Below are 20,240 nucleotides of genomic sequence, written 5' to 3' on the forward strand. Positions count from 1 at the left end.
TTTTTTTTTTTTTAGTTTATGTTTGCTTGGTGTATCTTTTCTGTCTTCTTGTTTCTTTTTGCTTGCTATGGGTATTATATCTGGCCCAGGATGAATCTCTCCAAAAAATCATGATTTTTTTGATTAGTTTAAATAAATCAGTGATTTTTGATTTTTTTAATAAAAATCCATTTTTGCCCAACACTGATTTAAGAAAGTTAGTATTTTTATTCCCAGACTCCTTAGATCAATTCGATGCAAAGAAATATGAAGAGAAAAACATCTAACCAGTTAATAACAATAATAAAGATAGATCGGATCAGAATTCACAAGAGTAAAGCTTCATTAATGAGAATCTATTCAGAAACTACAAAATGTTGCACTTTAGAGAAGTAAATATAGAAAATGAAGCAACAATTTGAAGTACTATCTAAGGGATGACTCCATCCTGGGAAATACGTAGCGACTGAGGGTGCGAATAAGTAAAATAATGGACATTTATTTGGAAAAAAATTGGTAGTTACATCCGAAATCCAAACTTAATTTATATCTGCTATTTCTAAGTAGAGTTACTCTCGTTTGCCTGAGTCAAAAGCTGCAATGTACTTTTACATTATTAAAAAACTGGAACACACAAAAAATAACCCTCCTCTAGTGTGCAACAAGATGGCCATCTCCATAGTGACTCCCCCTAAGCATCCAGGGGTAAAATCTATTTTGGGATTCCGTATCGATATCCTAGAGGATTTCTCTGGAAATTTCCACGCTGCACGTAAGTGCATCGGCGCAAGTCTAGGATGCACTTATATTGATCCCGAAGTTCCGAACCATTACGTTTTCCCCTTCAGCCACCCATTTCGATTGCATGCAATCTACGCAACAGATTCTGGAATCGGCTAATTCCCCATATGGAATTCTCCAATGGAACTCCCCAATTCACTAATGAAATAGGTGGAGCAAGCAAAGGAGTGCAAACATTAACCAAGTAAACGAATAAATAGAAATGATTAGAATCAGCTAACTAATTAATCAGTTAATAGTAGTTCAGTGGGGACTTACATGGCGTGTCATCGGATGAAATCAAACAAAAACCGGCACATAACTCCAAACTCAAAAAAAAACGACGGTGTTTTGAACGGTGACTAAGACATGCCGGTTCGAATTTTCAAAAATCCGGGCAAAATAAGAAAATTGAGCAAACTGAAATGAGCCGAACAAGTGCCCGCAACCGACTCTTTACGATGCCAGAATGAAAATGGAAAACGGCCAGGGTAAACCGGGAGCTTGTGGGGAGAATCGACAGGGCAAAGGGAGGCAGGACATGGAGAGGGAGAAACAAGGTCAAAACTGATGCTCGGCCTCTCCTTGCTCCGCGTTTCGATTTTGCTTCCAGGAATACTGTGGGCGGGTGGCTCTAATGGAAGGAGGCAATTTGAACAACTGAAAAAGTTTTCGAATATTTTTTCTAAATCCTGTTATTTGCCAGCCTCAAAAGTAACATGCATTTGCAGGTGGAACGGTACAGGGGAGACCGGGCTAGTTTTCGCAAGGGCAACTTTTTATTTTCAACAAAAATTTAACAATTTTGGACGACTTTTACTTTACAAGACAACTTGATAAGCAAAAATTAGACCAAAAACTACTAGAAGAATATAGTCATGAAACAACTGAAAAAATGAATAAAATAAAAACAAAAGAAATGCACCAAGCAGCCAAAGAAGCCTTAGGTATAAAAGAGAGCATACCCAGATAGAAAGAGTATTGGTAGAACGATGAGCTGCAAGAAATGAAAAAAACAAAAGCAAAAGTTATTTCTCACACAAATATAGTGATAAAAGAGCCAAATTTAAATATTCGGTAGTAGAAGCAAAAAAACGAAGCTGAAAAAGGAAATGCCAGGAACTAGAAACATATAGTAGTGGAAGAAAACCAAAAGAATCCTGGAGGATTATAAAAAAAATTAAATCCCACAAAAAATGAAGAAAGAATATATAAAATCCATCGACCCTGTAAATTGCAAAAACACTATAAAGAATTACTAGCAGAAAAATACCTGAATACAATACAACCTATCAACACTAAGTACGGTTCAAGGGGTCAAAATCGACAAAATTGATGAACAGAATTCAACTCAAATATAAATGTCGGGCTGTTAATTAGTTAAATAAAGCATGATGCCAAACTTTGCTTCAATTGCATTACAAAATAAAAACGTAAAATTTGCATAATTCCCTTGTTCTATAATAGTTTGATGCGTAAATTAAACACCTTCTCCAGACGAAATTAAATAATGGCTATAGCCTTAATTAGGCAAATAACACAATTTAATACACACGAACTGTAAATAAATCATCCTGGTAATAAAATACATTAATCAAGAAACAAAATTACTCAAATTAATAACTAACCAGGGGCGATCGTTTTGCAAATTGCTACGTTATATGGATTTCCTGCAGTTTGAACAATCATTAGGCGGATGATTAAGTTTTAGTTGCTGTGAAATCAACCTGTTGTCGCTCCCTGATCTCAAGTTGTTGGTTTATTTACTTATACGTGACAAAACTTACTTGATTTTGATGTGAAAGCCAACTTCTTCGCTTTCCTTGCATTTGCAAATAGCTCAGTTCTCCATGTGGTTCCAAAAACTGGGGAGAACACACTCGGGATTGGTTACAATTTTCGAATACACCAGGCATCAGTCGTAGTCGATTGGCTGGACAAATTCCCTGAAAACAACAACAATTATATATATTATAATTTTTAAAAAGTGCAAAGAAGCAATTTAGGCATTGAATAGAAATTAGAAGAATTTGTGATAACTATTGCTGCTTATATATAAAATCATATTAAGCAGGGCAGCTAGAGACTAAAGTAAACATTCGGCAACTAGAGGTGGCAACTTAACAGGAATAACGATGTTTTATGACTCGTAGGAAAATAATCTATTTTAAATTAAAAAATCACTCCATGATAAGGCCGAACTAGATGGAATTATCTAAATTACTTCCTGATAAATATATAAACTGTCCCCTAGGCACATGATTATACTTAAGTTCGTTAAGAATAAACTTTTTAAGCAAAAATGTTAGGCTCCATCCTCCATTGATGGTAAGTGTTTCTAAAAAATGTTTTTTACAATATCGGGAGAATATTTCGCAGTTTTTAGACATTTTTTTAAAGAAAAGTTAGGCCAGATCGCCTTCTTTTGAGCCAAGGACCATTTGAATTAAATCCATATGGGACACGCATCATCTAACCGAAAAAAATCGACAGTCTCACATTATCTCTTTCGGTATAGACCGCTGTAAACACAGAATTAACAAAAAAAATGTTAAAATCGGAAACCAAGTACGATGCAAAAATCAAATTAAAACTGTACACTAAAGTAGACATTACACTACACTTACGCATTACACAAGAACAAGGGCTTAAAATAGTTGTTATTTTACATATGTATTTTCTTTATTTTAACGCAACTTTTCAAGTGATAACTTAGCTTTCAACTCAAGTAATAAGACTGGCTGGTAAAGCATTTAACAATTCTTCGTATATTTGAACTTCGTCCAAAGGATTTAGCAAATATTGATTTATTTCTGGGTTCTTCCCTTCTAACATGTGTGTTTCTTACTTTAAATAGCCACAATAGGTCTCGATTGTTCTGTTCCCGGATGCTCAAATATAACAGGAAATGCCTTTGTTAGCCATCTGCCATTTAATTTTTTCTTCGATCAACTATTTTTGTGTTCTGACTTTTCCCTATTCTATGTCATTTTCGCATTTTTTTAACTTTCACAATGCTATTATGGTTTTATAAAACAGTAGCAACAGAGAAAAAAATTAATCAAGAAATACAATTGCTAAGCGTTTGTGTTAATTGATTTTTTCATCTTCTGTCACTATTTAATTTTTTTTAAATTGTAGTATCAGGCAAAATATTGCATCGATAGTTATAATCTATATACCTTCTAATCTAGATAAAGCATTTCGAAACATTGTCGTATTTAGATAAGATATCAGTAAGTACTAGAAAACTTGTGTATGATTGCAATAAACTGGTTTGTAGAACGGGGACTATGCGAGAATGAAAGCCGAACAAAACTCAACTAAAAACATTTTTTTAAATATTCCAGTGCCCTCAGTTCTCAAAGTTTTGAGACTTCTTGACGCAGAATACAATCTAAAACACTTAGATGAAACGTTCTCCAAAAATTTACTTTAATATTCACCTCAAAGTTTACAACAGATTTTTTTTTATTTCTTGCCTTACTTAGTATACTAATGAAACATGAGCTCTTATTATCTTATTTGTGAACACCTACGTGATAACTGTAGCATAAGAAATGAAGATTCAATTAGTAGCCAACTTAATATTACTTTACATACCAAAAATACCTCAAACAAGAAGACACCATACTTATACCTATAAGTTCAGAGCTTTTTTGGCCTACATCAATAAAATTATATGCCCTTATAAGTAGAAACATTCCATTACTAAGCAATTGCTGATATAAATAGAAATATATATACCGTATAATAACCTGGGCATTCCTATTTCAGTGCTAAGGCATTAAGGCATAAGAACGAAATTGCTGCGACTACTTTCCAAGCTATTTCTGAACATGGACATTATAATTTTAAAGATACCTTTTGCTCTGTTATTGAAGATAAATGTCTGGGATGCCGTCAATTACGTTTGCCTATCTCGGCCAGTGCGATTTTATAACATTCAGTGCCATAAAGTTGGAGGAATTTTATGCGAATTTATCAATATCATGCTACATTTAACTGAAATGGCTTTGAAACCATGACCTGGCTTTGCGATCAAAATGATTGATTATTTCCAAAGGGACAGCCTGTTTACTTCCTATCGGCTTACGTTCAGATGTGAAAGGAAGTGAAAGACCTCAATCAATGGCATGTTTCTTCAATTCAATGTCGTTTTCCATGACTTCACTAATGCATTTGACTGCATCGTTCTTCAAATGCTCATTCAATAACTCAAAAACTTGAAGTATCAGTGTTTAAAAATTTTCTTCGTACTCACATTTTCAGTTTTTGTTTTAGTACTTTTGTTGTTGATTAATGATCAGGATAAAGATTGTTTTGATTTAACATGAACCACAATTGAAATCTCGATATTTTCAATAGCTTTGAAAAATTGGCGAGGCATTTGGGAGCAGTTCGAGCAGCATAACTCAGTTAATCTATGGATCGATTTGAATAGAGGATGAGTGCGAATAAAACGGTTGGGAGCGGTTGAAACGAAAATTATGCAAGATTCAATTTTTACTTCCAGTTATATATACATTAACTGCTAATACTTTGATCACAGATTATATTTACTTTTTTAAAGTAAAACAATATTTGCGTTGTTGAAAGTAAAATGCATTTGACACTGCCAACGTGGGAGTGCGTTTCGATATTTTGCTTATCTGGAATGTTCAAGCTGATAACATTTATAAATCATTACTGGGAATTTGCTTAGAAAACCCATAATGTGTTATTGTCCAAAATAATTTCATTGATATTTAACGGTTTGTACCTATCGCTGGGCGCGTTTTTTAAATTGTTTATTTATTCAATTTTAAATTGAATTTTGAAACAAAGATTGTGTGTTTCCCATTCTTTAAATTCTACAAAATTTAAGTTTGGTGTTCTGGAAATCTTCCAGATTATGAATTATCTCCAGATGGGAAAATTGCAAACAACCATCGTAAGTGTATCAATAAGTCGTATCAAATTTGAAGCATCTGGCCGTAGTGGAACGACGTCTTTAGATGCCCCATAAAATAATTAATAAAATAAAGTTTAGGGGTGAAACCAGCAGCTGCCTCAAATTGGATCCTTATGCTATTGATTGCCCCACGTACAAATTGAATTCACGTGTCTTTTATGACTAAAATACGCCGTGTGGTTTTTCCTGACAACCATTGATAATGAGTATGTTCAGCTTGATGTGGGCTTGGGGTTACCTAATTTAATTCTTTAGCGTTACAAAAATTAACGATTATTAAGCTACGAGCTGTTTTAATTTTTTTATTGAGTTTTCTAATATTCTGCTTTCTGTTAAAGCTGAAATTCTCGCAAATTTCTATAAAATAGTTGATTAATCAGGTCCGTTTTTGTTTCCCAGAATCCGCGATACCAAGTAGTTGAACCATAGATCCAAAAATAATTTCCTTATTATTCACACTTTGGACCTTATCCTTTTGGATTGACAGGCGTCAATGAAAGCTCAATCGATGCCAGTGTTATGTTATTAACAAAAATGGAAGAACTAAATTCATCCAGTGATGAAGCAATATTTTACGACGCCGTAAGCAAGGCAGATTTTGATCAAGCCAATAACAGCAACATCGAAACATTGAAGAATCCTGATTTAGAAATTGCCCAACTCGAGTTCTGGCTGCGACTACCAGAGTTTCTCGATGACGAATCAAAACGCAACAAATTGCTTGAATGCATTACGAAGAACAATATGGCACCGTACTATCAGCACGTATGCAGCACATTGAACTGGACGGTTAACACGACTCTTTTAAATGTATGTATTTGCAACACTATCTGATGCGATTCTTTCGAAAGAAAAACTCGTTGCTTTTTCTGGATCCCAATTATTCGTTTACTGATCCGAAAATGTCATATAATTATCTTTCAAAAAGGGGGCACGATTGCGTGAGACGAAAATAATTTGACTTTGAATTCTCAGGAAATGAGAGACGCCAATTCTAAAGCCTTGCAGTCTTTTGAAGATGAAATCGAATACGCCTGCATCCATTCGGGTGCCATCGACATCAAGCAGGCATACTTGAATAAAGCTAATTATTTAAGCAAAATAGGCGATAAGGAGAACACGATACAGACACTCAGTCAGGCTTATGCGAATACGGTGGATTTCGGCTCCAAATTGGATAACGTGTTTCACTGCATCAGGATCGGATTGTTCTTCAGCGATTTACCTCTGATTAGAAGCAATTTATTGAGGTGTGAGGATCTTATTGAGGAAGGACCCGATTGGCACCATCGAAACTGCTTCCGAATATACCAAGGTATCTTCTATTTGTTTAATTGCACATATGCTGATGCTGCGCCTATGCCCGCTAAATTACGCCATAACGGCTATTTGCGTTTCTTTAAATGTGCACAAGAAAATGCATAACCAATTTAGCGTAACAATTCCGCAATACCTACTCTTTATATGGGCTTCTTGGGTTAGCAGTTCTTGTGCCTACAATTTTCTGATCACGAACCAACGATGGCCATAAAGAATGTTTCAGAAACTCTTCTACCTCAATAAATTATGTCAAAAATTACATCATACTTCTTAAGGGGTATATGGGGATTGAGTAACAGTTAAAGAGCTAAATTTAACTTGGTGCTGATGAAACATTCTTATAAAACGTTCGGATATTTTCCACTTGAAAACGTTCTGTTCAACTGAACTTGCGCTGATAACTCAACTCATTTTTTGTAATACGTCTAGATTGGTTAGGCCCGGGTAACTCCGTTAAGTTGCACCGGCACAGTAACTCAGTTCCGTTGCTGGAAAATGCTGATACCTTTTTTCTTACTTTTTTTTAATTTATTTTAAAGGCCATTTATTAATAATATTTTTTAAATGACTTTAAATTTCAGAATTTTCCAGTTTTAGCCAAGTTACTCTTTCTTCTAAATGCTCAATTTTCTAAAGTTTCAGTTAAAAATGCTGACAATCTTAAGGTAGTTTTCGCGAAAAATTATGAAATAAATTTCGAATCCTTCGTCGCTTTGTAACAAGTTTTGAAATCCCTTTCCAGCTTCGAATTTGGACTGTAGATTGGAAAACTGTAAAATTTGTAAAAAAAATGTGGTTTTTTAGTTTTGACAAAATTTTTTTTTTGCTTTCCTTTCTACTCAAAAACGCTCTATTTTGTAGAGTTTCACTTAAAAATACTGACGTGCTGGAGAACTTTTCCGCGAAAAATTACAAGATAAATTTATAGCTTTGTAAAAACTTTACAAACACTTTTTCAGAGTMGAATTYGGGACAAAAACGAAAATAMATTTCTACCGTTTTTTCCCGAGACCATTAAGGTTTTCTCCAAAACCGATCACAAGACTAAAAGCTTTTAATCGAAAACRCAAAAAGCATTATTTTTTGTGTTCTTTCAAAAAGCAATTTTTTCTACGCAAAAATCGCATTATTGTTTAGTTTTACTTAAATACAATKTTCMGGTATTTTCTGTGAAAAATTATAAGTTCCAATAATTTTATTGGAACACTCGCCTYCTTAACCGCTTTGCAAAACTTTTTGTAGCTTCGAATTATGGACAAAACACTAATAATTATTTCGGASTCTTTTTCCAAAAATATTTCCCCGAAYTGAAATAGCGAAAGTTTATAATCATTTATTTGGAAAACTCTTGGAAACTGGAGTTTCTTCACTTTTAGGTCAATATTTCTAAACAACACTGTCTCTAAACAGAAAAAACGCGTTTTTCCCAACGTTTTCCTGTAAAATACTGGCAAACTGAATCTTTTATGCAAAAAATGAAGAGATCGATTTAACAAGAAAACTCGTCGACTTTCTTTGGACTCAGTTCTATTGTTGGGAAAATCTAGATTACTTTTTTTTAGTTGTTTGAACAAAGTAGTAAAAAGTTACTCAAAAAAAATGTTAATAACCCTTTTTTAGATGTGAAAATTCAATTCCAGTCTCGGGTCTCGTAAAGGTTTAACAAATGAATTATAATTTACAATAGCGTAACTCAACAGTGTTACCCAGGCCGGTCTGTTGCCCAAAAATGGTTTCTTATTCTTGATAAAATAATCATTTTTGGAAAAATTGGAATTTAAAGAATTTTGCAATAATAGACGGGAAATCTCGCATCGTCGTTATTGTTAACCGAATTTGTTAAGTGGACGAATAAAATATGGCTGAATCATCTTATGGATTCAGAATGGACGACGGTGATTATGACGGAAAATAAAATCCTTTTGTCCTTCTGATCTTAGCTTCCAATTAAGCAAAGTCGCTTCAACTCTCTTTGGCTTTGAAATCGTTTTTAACCATAAATGTTAAAATGCATTCAAAAGAACTGCATTCGAATAATTGATCTCTCTTATTTTGGTCCTAATTACTGTCCCTTTATTGTTTCATCACTTTGTTCTTTGCTAAAAAATTGCAATCGGTCCAAACTAGGTGTGTTATATGATCGCATAATAATTCTAAACAGAGAATGACTTTTGGCTCCTTTGGCTTAAACGAAAAATAGAGGGAGACATGATTTCTCGTTGTATTTTAATTTTAATTGTCAAAATATGTGTTCCATCTTAATACAGAGAATAACGAGGACGAGAAAACACGTGTTTAAAAGACGCAAAAAAAGTTCAGTTAGAAAAACAACTTGAAGCAAAACTGTAGACGAAAATTCGAACAAAAAAATGTTAGACTCTAAAACATTCCAATGAACCTCTTCCAATCACCAGCATAATTTTGACTCATTAATTTTTTTCAAATTCCATTGCGAAAATCGCACTAGAACCTCGCCAGAAGAATGACGACCATTCTGATCCTGTACAATTACTATTTTCAGGTTTACACGCTATTGCTACCAGAGACTTTTCCACATCCTGTGAACTGTTCACAAGTTCAATCGAAACCTTCGTCTGCACGGAAGTGATTTCATTCGATCAATTTATCAAATACACCGTCCTTTCTGCCATGATCATCCTCAATAGGAGCGACTTGAAGAAGAAAATCATTTCCAATCCCGACGTGCTGCAGGCGATGCATTGCAACAATTCCTTGAAAGAATTCGTGTTCACTTTCTACCACAGCGAATATAAGAAGTTTTATCAAGCCTTGGCTGAAGTAGAAGCGGACATGAAACGGGACATGCTCCTATATCCGCATTATCGGTTTTACGTAAGGGAAATGAAGATCAAGGCCTGTGATCAGTTGTTATCAAGTTACATATCGTTGAAGATCTCGTATATGGCCGATCAGTTTGGGGTGAGTGAAGATTATGTGGAGGACGACATCAGCCACTTTATTGCCTCGAAGAGGCTGAATTATAAAATTGATAAAATTAGCGGACAGATCGTTAATATCCGAAGCCATGGAAGGGCGGGGATGTTTGAGAATCTAATTAAACAAGGTGATTTGCTGATAAATCGGATTGACAAATTAAGTAGGATTATTGATATTTGATCATGTTCTACAGGGTGTTTCAGAAAGCTTGCAGCAACTTCCAAATAAACACGAAATATTAATTAGTCTATTTTTTATGTTTTATTTCAGGTATATTTTCAACAACAATCACGCCTACTTTAGCATTGCGTATTCATAGATTTATCGTGTAATTTGCAGCGTCCTTAACATTGGAGTTATTTATTTGCTTCATGAATTTTACGTTCCAAGGCGCCGCCGTTCTAAATTTCCTTTTACAGGTATGGTTTTGTAGGTACTACCATACAAAGGTGATATGAAAAATGTGCAAGGAGCTGAAAAGCTGGCAAATAATTCAAGATATTATTTATTTTCCGAAAATTATAATGAAATAACTTTTGGTGTAATACAATTATAGGCATATTAAGAAAAATAACATATGCAAATATGATGCTCATTAAGTATCCATTCAGTATTTCCTGGGTTTTAACACAGGCACAAACATTAATGGCAAGGATTAATAAGGAGAATTAACAAAGCCTTGAATATAGACAAAAGAAAAATATTTTCTGTGGGTAACAGTAGTGCACATGACAAATGAATGCAATTGATTTTTTTTTTATTTACCTGCATAAAAATCAAAATGAGACACAATTGCAAAACAACAAGGAACAATATAATTTAGAAAAACGTAGCGATCGGCAACACATGTATTTATCATGGTTAAAAATGCAACTCAATAAATAATTTAATTAAATTAAAAAATAATCACTACGTATATAAGACAGATTCCACTAAGAAATCCGTATGCCAAATTAAAGATAACTATTACCAATACTAGAGAAACTAGCATTTCCGAAACGTTTACACCTTCTAGACTGGTCAGAATTTATTTGCAACATGACAAATTAATGAACGCCTTGTAAATACTATAATATCCATAATTAAACAGGCCATAAAAGATGCCAAAGCAGCTGGCAGAGCAAATGTGCTCAAAATGATTGCACGTTTTTAGAATATGTAACTACCACTGTATGATGTGACCGTATGACTGTATGATCAGACCTGCAGACGAAAGAGTACAATGGAAAATTGTTACTCAACTTCGTCTTTCTTTGCAAGTCCCTTGTATGTAATAATGACGAAGTATCGCCTTTCCAGCTATTACCGTTCATCATTGAATTATCGTCTGTTTTCTTTAGTTTTGTCATCAATATGCATGCTTTTTGAATCACAAATTATTTTTATATTTTATAATTTATTTACCATCAAATGTTTCTCATTAATAATGCTGCTTCTTACAAATATAGCGTTTTTAATGTTTAATCAAGCCGTAGCAGTTTGTAACTGCTGAGAAATATGTTTGTATTCGTCAATTCACCCTTAGGGTTTTGCAGATTTTACCTTAACTTTAATTACGCATTGGGCGTTTTCTTTTAGCTCAATTAAACAAATTGCTAAAAAGAACAAAAGTAACATTTAATAAGAATGCCAGTAATTGAAAAAACATCAACACCGTTTTAAAATCGAATTTTCAATCTATTACTAAACCATCTGCCACAAGCTGCATTACAACTAACAAATCCCAGATTTTAGCAGCGCTCATTTCTAACATATTTCGTGTCGTTTGCGAACTGGACATTAATAAAAGGAAGCCGCAGGCCAAATACTTTCTTCGTGCAATGTCCATTTATCACTGGAAGTCATCGAGAACATACCGCAGCAATTTGTTATGGCTTCAATTTGCCAACGATCCATTCTGGGCCAAGGCCTCTGGTTTATATAAAAACCCCGAAATCTCAAGCGGATTGTTGTACATCGGAAGATCGGAATGTAAAGCAGATCGCCGAAATTACATAAAAAAATGATTTTGGTCCCAATGCGCATAATAATCGCCGTTCACAAATTATTTAAGAGTGAGCCAAGAGCTTTTTTGAGCTTCCAAGGCGGCCAAGAAGTTTATAAAACTTCATTTTTCTTCTAAGCTATAGCAATGTTACGGACGATTTTAAGTGCTAATAATGAACAACTTTTAAATCCCTGTTCTAAGTTGCAAGTGCTCATCACTTCTAGAAAGTTGGTAAAAATAAAAAGTCATCTTCTGAAACCTGAGGTACTTTTACTCTCTATAACCAATGATTCTTAATATTTTCGGTAATTGAAATTGTAAAAAACGCATTATTCAGCTGGAAACTGCTTTTAATACAATTTAGAGTCAATTAGAACTTCGAGTAGTCCCAAATTGCCCATAGGTTTAAACAACCTTCTCTGAATTCAAGAGTAATTCCCGCTTGCAAAGTAAAATGTCCATTCTATTTTCTCCTCTTCCATGTGAAATTGCAGTTCTAATAACTTCACAAAACATGATCCATAGATGCAATTTAATTCGATTTATACACGCGATTGCCCAGCCCAAAAGAAAAAAGTCGATTATTAAAGTGGTTTAATAATATTTAGGCTGAGCATGTCGGTCATAAATTAAATTGACTTAATAATATTATCCCCCGTTTTGGCTGTCAATTAATCTTGGCGAAAGCGTGAAAAATTGTTTATTGCAGGTTGCATTTTATCAGAACCGTATCGAATCGAATAATGGACGAAAGAATTACCTACATGAATCTTCACAAAGAAAGCAATAAGAAATGTATTATCTTTTGCCTTATAGTAATGAGATGAGTTAAAAGTGCATAAACAAAGTTTACCAAAACAAACAACTAATTATCATCCTGAGTAGGGAATAACGGTGCCTAATTTGAATTAACCATGAAGATGAGAATCGGCGTGGATCGAGAGAGTTGAGATTTATTTTACAAACATTTTCCTAATTAAATTTAAACTCAAATGCCAGAGTGGATGTTAGCTGTACGTAAGACGATTCCATCTTCGCCTAGATGGACTGAAATGACTCCACTCATGTGCCATTTTAATAGGGGACTTCATCTTCTTTGATTAGCACATGGATCGTGAGCTACAGCTAATTAGAACAGCGCTCCGTCCACTTTGGAAGCAGAAAATAAACTTTATTTGCACCATTTGTACTTTTCGTACATTAAGAAACATTCAAGGAAGTGATGGTGGCCCAGAAAATTCTCAAGAGTTGGCAAAATATGATGGTTTATGCGCAAATAATTTTTCATGTTTTTTGCCATTTACCAATTTGATTCCGCACCAAAATCTAAAAACGTACTAAAAAAGGTCCCCATTTTAATTTATTTATAGCAAGAAATAAGAAAATTTTTGTCTGTATAAAAACGATGAATGGTATAATATATAAAAATAAATTTATAAAAAGGACAAAAATTTCGAGAAGAGATAATGTTTAATCCAGGCAACAAAATTGATTCCACTTTGGCAGTTTTATCAAAATATGGGTTTAATATAGGAACAAATTCACAGCAACTTTCAATAAAACCTATCGTAGAATTCCACTGATATTTAAAAAAAAACAACATTTTTTGACCATCAATAGCTTCACATCTAGCAATATAGCCTTATACGATTCCACAGACAATAGTTTAGTCAATTGTAATTCTTATCTGTTTATGTTGTATGTTGTTTATAATAAAAAATTGTCTGAAAATTTTGAATTTTTTCATGACATCAAATTAGCAACCTTTCCAGCTCCTTAAAAGTGATCAAAAGTTCAAAGATGAATTATGTAGAAATAAGCATTACAGCTAGAATCTCAACAAAACAAACGGGAAATTTCCACTTAAATTCCAATGATTGAGGTAAAAGCACGTTTTTCCAGCGCTATTGTCTCGCATCTTCAGGATTGATTGCTTGTAAAATGAGACTGAGAGTCGGAATTGTAATTAAAATATCTTTAACATTCTGAACATAATTTATAAATAAAATTACACACAAAATCAGGGTTAATTCAAAATAAAACGTGGCAAATAATTGGAAATAGCTTTGAATTAGCAATTGTAAGAAAATCGTGTTGAATTAGTTGGTGCAAATACAAAAAACTACGGGATTAAAAAGCTGGCCAACAGAACGAAAAGTTTTCTTCACTTCTCAACTTCAGTGAACAAAAAAGAACATGAAAAACTGCAGTTTCTTTGCAAAAATGTGTAAGTTTTGACCCCCGTACGTCGGAAATATGTCCATATGAAAGTTTTAGTCATCAAATAATGCTAGAATTAATTGCTATGTTTGGTGCGTCCCTGATCTTTACAGTGGAATGCTCAGTATGTACAAATGCATTAAGTAATTTTATACAGCCTGAGTAACTTTTGCTGTTAAGAAGGACTAAAACGAATATCAAAAGATATAACAATAACAACTGCTAAACTACTTGAAAAGGCGCAAAAGTAACAAAGCAGATAGAACAAAGTCAATTGTTTCAAATGACTTTTTTTCGCAAATTGTTGCCGCATTAAAATAGCGCCATACTTTAACTTTGAAGTGTATAACTTGAACGACCAAAGTTCTGGTCATATTGAACAATGCACTTGAAAAAACAAGTTATCGAAGCAAATCATGCAGTCAGTAATGGAAGTTTGAGGTAAATAAATTGCTGAAACACTCACTTGTCTTCCTCTTAACGAACACAGCCACCAACCCTCCAAATTGGCCGTGTTCTGTTCAAGAACTACCAAAGTGTCGCCTTTTTGAAATGCCAATTCATCTGCAGTATCTGGGGTATTGTCGTAAAGGGCACGAGCTACACAATGCTGAAACAAAGAAAGCGGAATTTTAATAAAAAATAAATGTAATTGTCCAACTTAATTTGTTCTTTTGCTCTGGTTTTTCTACCGATGTTTCGCCTGCAATCGGACAAAACATTTTCAAAGGCGATGCGATGCGACTCGGACAAAGTGAACGTCCATCATGCAGATAAGTATAGTTTAGGAAAGATATTTTATAGCTTCCTCTTCACCTTAGATGTAAGAGAAACGTTTGGTATACAACATCTATTTATGTCTACGTTTCCCGTTAAGGTAAGCTAAAGTTAGTGATTTATGTGTGTTTCACTCAAACTTGAATTTACGTTTAAAGCACAAAATCCAGCGTCACTGCCTGGAAACGCAATTAAATGACCTCTAGAGGCTGACGACCATCTGTGCAATAAATGAAAAGATGGTACATAAATCTGTAATCGACATGTGCATATATCTCATCTTGCGCTCCATGTGAAAAACTCCGCTCTCATGTTCCCCATATTATTTTCCCGTGTGGACGTCATTCATTCACGTAACGACGTTTGAAATAGAGCTGCTGGCTGTTTTTTCTTCACCACAGAAGCACATTGATCAGACTATTTGAAATAACAAAAATATTTGCCTTTCTATCACATCACTCACTACTTCTTGTCAATTTATTAATCCTTGTTAAATCACAATTATTTATTTGAAGATCTAGTAGTTTTTGCAACTAACACAAAACACTTGACGACGTTTTCAAATTTCCAATAAACTAACGTTGTAATGAAAAAAATCTGAAACCTAACCGTTTCTAAAAAACTTTTTAAAACCCGATTAAAAACCTGAAGCATATCCATTTCCTATTCTTAATTATCTATTAACAGCTCTTAAATTTACAATGCGCTTTCCGGATCTAGTCCTGACCCTTTTATCAATCAACTTCTGGTCTGAAAGTGGTCGTTAAAGAATAATCGACTAGACAGCATTGTGCTACCGAAAATATATTATTTCATTCAGTTCCCTTTCAAAACCCTTTCAACCCATTTGATGGGTTGGAAACCACCAGAAAAGGCAAATATTATGACTGGGGATTAAAGAATGGAGAAGCTTTATCTATTTTTTAAGCGGATTATCTATGCATGTCTGATATTGTGTATTAGATTTCAATAACATGATTCTCCAGAAAGTTATACTTTCCTATTATCTAAGATGCTGATTTATAGAATATCACAGAAAGTAGGTACTGAGCGTTGTTTATAATGTACAAGATTAATGGTTTTTTTCCGCTTCTGTGTAGCATTTATAAGTGTGTGCAGCAAATGCAAGCCAAAGTATGGATGTTGAAGCTTTTAAGTGAGGAACTTTCTAATTTCTTTGCACACATTTCAATATTACAAACTTTGGCTGCTTTACCACCCCTAATTCCAATATATAACATGTAAAATTTGGCAACTAAGCGTGAGTTTAAAAATTATATTGAATCTAAAACCGCTTTTTAATGGAGTTTATGGAATACGTTTAATTCCTGCTTAATGGGCAATTTAATTGCAAATTTCCAAAAAAGTTTTAATTCGATTTTTTCCTTCCACAAGTTAGCCACCAAAACAAACTCAATCATTTTAATTAAAACTGTTCAAAGTAATAAACCGAGTTCAATTAGAATGAATGGTGAATAAACCCTTATAAATTCTACTCAAAACACTTCTCAACCGAAAATACTTGAACACTGAAAACATTTTAAGTACTTAATTTATTTCGCAATCTTTCAATTCAGTTTGATTTGTTGCTTGTTTGTATCTGTGTAATTGTACATTATTAGCCTGCATTATAAGTTTTGAATACTTGAATACTCTTTTTTATACAAGCAGCCACATTGAAAAAAAATCAGATCATGGTCTTAAACATCTTTTAAATTCTATTCCATTTGTTCTATATTGAATCGCACGCCGACATGATTTAAAGCTTTTTAAAGGGATTTTTGTAATATGTTTAGTTAGTTTATGCGTATTGCGAAAAATGATGGCAACTCTCGAAAAACTTTTCAAATTCGATTTTTTGTTAGAATTCCAAAATGCTCTTGAAGTGGGGGTGAGCAGCAACTTTTTGGGAGATATATTTTTTCATTTTATTTAATTCTTTCACGATTTAAGCGCAAAGAAAACAAACTCAAACATGATAAAAAGCCTCAGCAGTTTCCCTGTTCGTAAGTGCTTCTCAAGCACTTAATTATTTGAATTACAAATTAAATTCAATGTGCAATAGAAAATATTTCTAAATTTACTTTAACATTTTTAACCGGTTTCTGTGTTTTCAAAAACACGAAATTAAAAACATAAAGTTTACAAGGGGTTTCAATTGTTAAAATCCGGTAGAATAAACGGTTCTAGTAGCAAACTTGTTTCGAAAGTTGCGTTTTATGCTCTCTTATGGCGTTTAATTAGGTATAGGATTATCTGATCCTTTAAATTGCCACAAAAACACTTAATTCAAACGAATTATACGGTTTTAAGTGTTTTGGACGAAACGTTTCTGAGTATTTTAAAGCTTGAGCTAAATGAATATAACGCATTCTATACAATGAAACACTTTAGGTAAAAAGTGTATATTCTCGACATACGACTCTGAAACAATGAATTCCTGGATCGCAATCATCTTTAAAAAACAGTTAAGTAAACTTTTCAAGGTAAAAAATTATTCAACAACTCTACTGAAGTCCTTTTAAGTACCATCAATCAACATGTCCATGAAATTAATTCCATAACAGTAAGTTATGAAAGTAGTGTGCCTTACAAATGCAAACTATTAGAATTGCAGGATCTTACCAGCAAACAGTTAAAAAGGTGTTTGATATTTAAAAATTGAAGAGAAGACCTTAAACTTTCGGAGTTTCAGCAGCGATATAAACTGGTACGGAAACAGGAAAATATTCCCTCTTACTGAAGATATAATATAAATTCAATGTTTTCTCCCCAGTCATGGACCTACAAGAACTAAAAGTGTAAATTATGCAAAAATCAATTAACTAACTTCATAAATTTCCGCCTAAAATAGTTAAACAGACAACTGTTAGTGGCTAGAAGGTAAAACATGACTATGCTTATTAAATACTACTCCATTGAGTGTAGTTTTCGATAAAGTGATGTAATCATGAATGTGGTATGGTGATTCATGCGAACTTTCGAATCGTTTACTGGAGAAACAGGTTATTAATAGTCACATTTCGGTTTCGAGGTAAACCATGCTTTACTGGATTGCCCAAGATTTCATAAAATATCAAAAACATACTAAGAAAACAGAGAACCTATTGAGTTTCCTTAAAAAATAAATTTCTCTAAAGTGTTGCTAGTCGAGGATTAATCAGCAGGCCTCTAAAGTCTACGACCACATATGGTGGTTTCTATTGAGATAAAGAGATGCCTATTAAATAAACACCTATCCTTTCAATAAGCGAACATTTCTGCCCATTTGCCACATCGTTTCATTCAAGATAACCACAGCTCTGAACCATTACTCAGGGGTCTGCAAAATGTCACATGTGGTGGTACTTCAAAGTGATCGCCCACCACAGTGCAGCCGTTAGAATTATGTCCTTCTTGAATAAAACCATGGAGGATAAAGTTGCCGACAAAGTGTCGATGTTAAAATTGACTTTAATAGGGTTTTTTCATGGTGGTGTTGAGTTGCAGCTAATTTGTATGTTTTTATTCCAGTGGGATTATGCGATTCGTAGTACTGTGAAGTTCTGGTCAAGAAATTTCGTCACTGCGATGCAGTCATGTTACTGATTCATTCGCATCCACTTGGACTCCATTTAAATACGTTGTACCATACAAAAGTTGTTAATTGGGCAACAAATAAATTGAGATTTAAACAAAAAAGACCGAAGAAAATCAGTTCGAGCCGATGAAACTGTCTCTGCAATAAAAGATGATACGAAGTATTCACTTTTTCAAACAACAGAATCGCATAGTGAAATATTAACAAAACAGGAAGACTTTCGCTCATTCATCACCTCAACCATTATCAGCTCAAATTTCCATGAACCAACAACTTATAAACTTTATATTATTAAGCTTTATAAACCACGTATAAAATAATACACACGTGATACATTCAACCTACAATATAAATGATTGTTTCTTATTACATTCATGACTATTTACCAATTTTAGAATAGCGGGCTGGTCTGTTTATATTCATTCAACTTCGAGTTGTTCGAAGAACAAAAAAATGCGTTTTTTTGGTCGTCTTAATAACATCCTTTATGTGTATGGTCGAAAGATGAGATCTACATATTTAATATTTCCGGTGCCGACAGGCGATGTGCCTCCTTAGATCTTTAAATGTTCGTGTATTTTTTGGAGAAACCGGGATTAGATGGAATCCAGTAAATTTCAAGTAATTGTATATAAAAGTATAGTTTTATCTCAGAATTATTCTTTTTTACTGTCATACTCTTATCTACAGACGCATTTATCTGCACGTCACAAATAATAAAGACCATTGTTGGAAGCTTTTATTAATCCTAACGAGCTTAAAAATATTATTAACAACTTGAAAAATGGGAAAAGAGAATGAATGATTGCCGTGATATAAACCCGATTATAATATGTTTAAGAATCTCTCTCCTACTAAAAGATAAAATGTGTTAATATTTGAATCTTATGCAATTAGCCGCCGATGTGTTTTATATCAATAAATCGTTTGGAAACGACTAAATGTTCATAAATTCTAATCTAAACTCTTTGAACACTGCTGAATGAAACACAAATGTTTTGAGTTCATTTATGTCGTAAGAGCAAACTTAATTGCACTTGCATTCAACATTATTTCAATCTTTTGAAAATACTTAGTTTGTAAGCTAATATTTGTAGTTGCATTTTTCACACTTTGTTATACCTCCAAACAGTCAAATTGAAAAAATCATTTAAATTTATTGAACATGTTTTAAAGTCTATTCTATTTGCCCTAGAGATAGAACAAACTTACGAAGCCCTAATCTGAAACACGTTAACAAAAGAAGTAGAAAAAAGTAGGAATTTTACATGATTAACCGCCAAAAGAAAAAATTACAAGATCAAGAAAATAGAAGAGTCATAAAAATGGGCAAGTGGCGAATGAACAAGCTACTTACGTAAAAAATGTTTGCTTTGTATACATTACAACAGATTTATTTCCATTTGCGATTTTTGCTACAAAATCTTTACGTAAAAAAATGTCCGTCTTTTAATACCCCATTTGGATTTATATTTCCGTTCTCTTCTAAGATAGTTATGTGCTCCCTCTGCCACTTTTGGATAATATAATGTCTTAATAATATTTGACCCCCAATCATCGTTTCATTAAGATTATCACATATTTGGGACATTTAAAATCCAATCATTGCTTTGATGCATATAATAACCAAATCAATTTTACGCAATTTCCGTACTAAATTCGTTTCTTAAATATTAGTCTAGAAA

General features: G+C 33.5%; 2 protein-coding genes across 4 annotated transcripts in view; one reads left to right on the forward strand and one right to left on the reverse strand.

Moving 5' to 3' along the window:
* LOC109537125 (breast cancer anti-estrogen resistance protein 1) overlaps positions 1–20,240 on the reverse strand; it is a 48,130-nt gene that overhangs the window by 9,776 nt on the left and 18,114 nt on the right. For 2 of the 3 annotated variants that reach the window (XM_048665941.1, XM_019903710.2), the window contains exons 2-3: positions 14,665–14,808; positions 2,547–2,705 (exon numbers count right to left, since the gene is read on the reverse strand). In XM_048665941.1, coding sequence (XP_048521898.1) covers positions 2,547–2,705; positions 14,665–14,808 — 303 coding nt within the window. Of the gene's footprint in view, positions 1–1,038; positions 1,247–2,546; positions 2,706–14,664; positions 14,809–20,240 lie in introns of those variants that run through there. The other variant, XM_019903711.2, reaches the window with a different exon arrangement.
* LOC109537127 (26S proteasome non-ATPase regulatory subunit 6) lies at positions 6,113–10,241 on the forward strand. The gene is made up of 3 exons (XM_019903712.2): positions 6,113–6,523; positions 6,689–7,028; positions 9,555–10,241. Exons 1-3 carry the CDS (start codon positions 6,233–6,235, stop codon positions 10,169–10,171), a joined length of 1,248 nt encoding a protein of 415 aa, XP_019759271.2. The 5' UTR covers positions 6,113–6,232; the 3' UTR covers positions 10,172–10,241.

Source organism: Dendroctonus ponderosae, unplaced genomic scaffold (assembly GCF_020466585.1).
Source record: "Dendroctonus ponderosae isolate FM_Combo_2020 unplaced genomic scaffold, Dpon_F_20191213v2 Dpon_F_20191213_4, whole genome shotgun sequence".
NCBI lineage: Eukaryota > Metazoa > Arthropoda > Insecta > Coleoptera > Curculionidae > Dendroctonus > Dendroctonus ponderosae.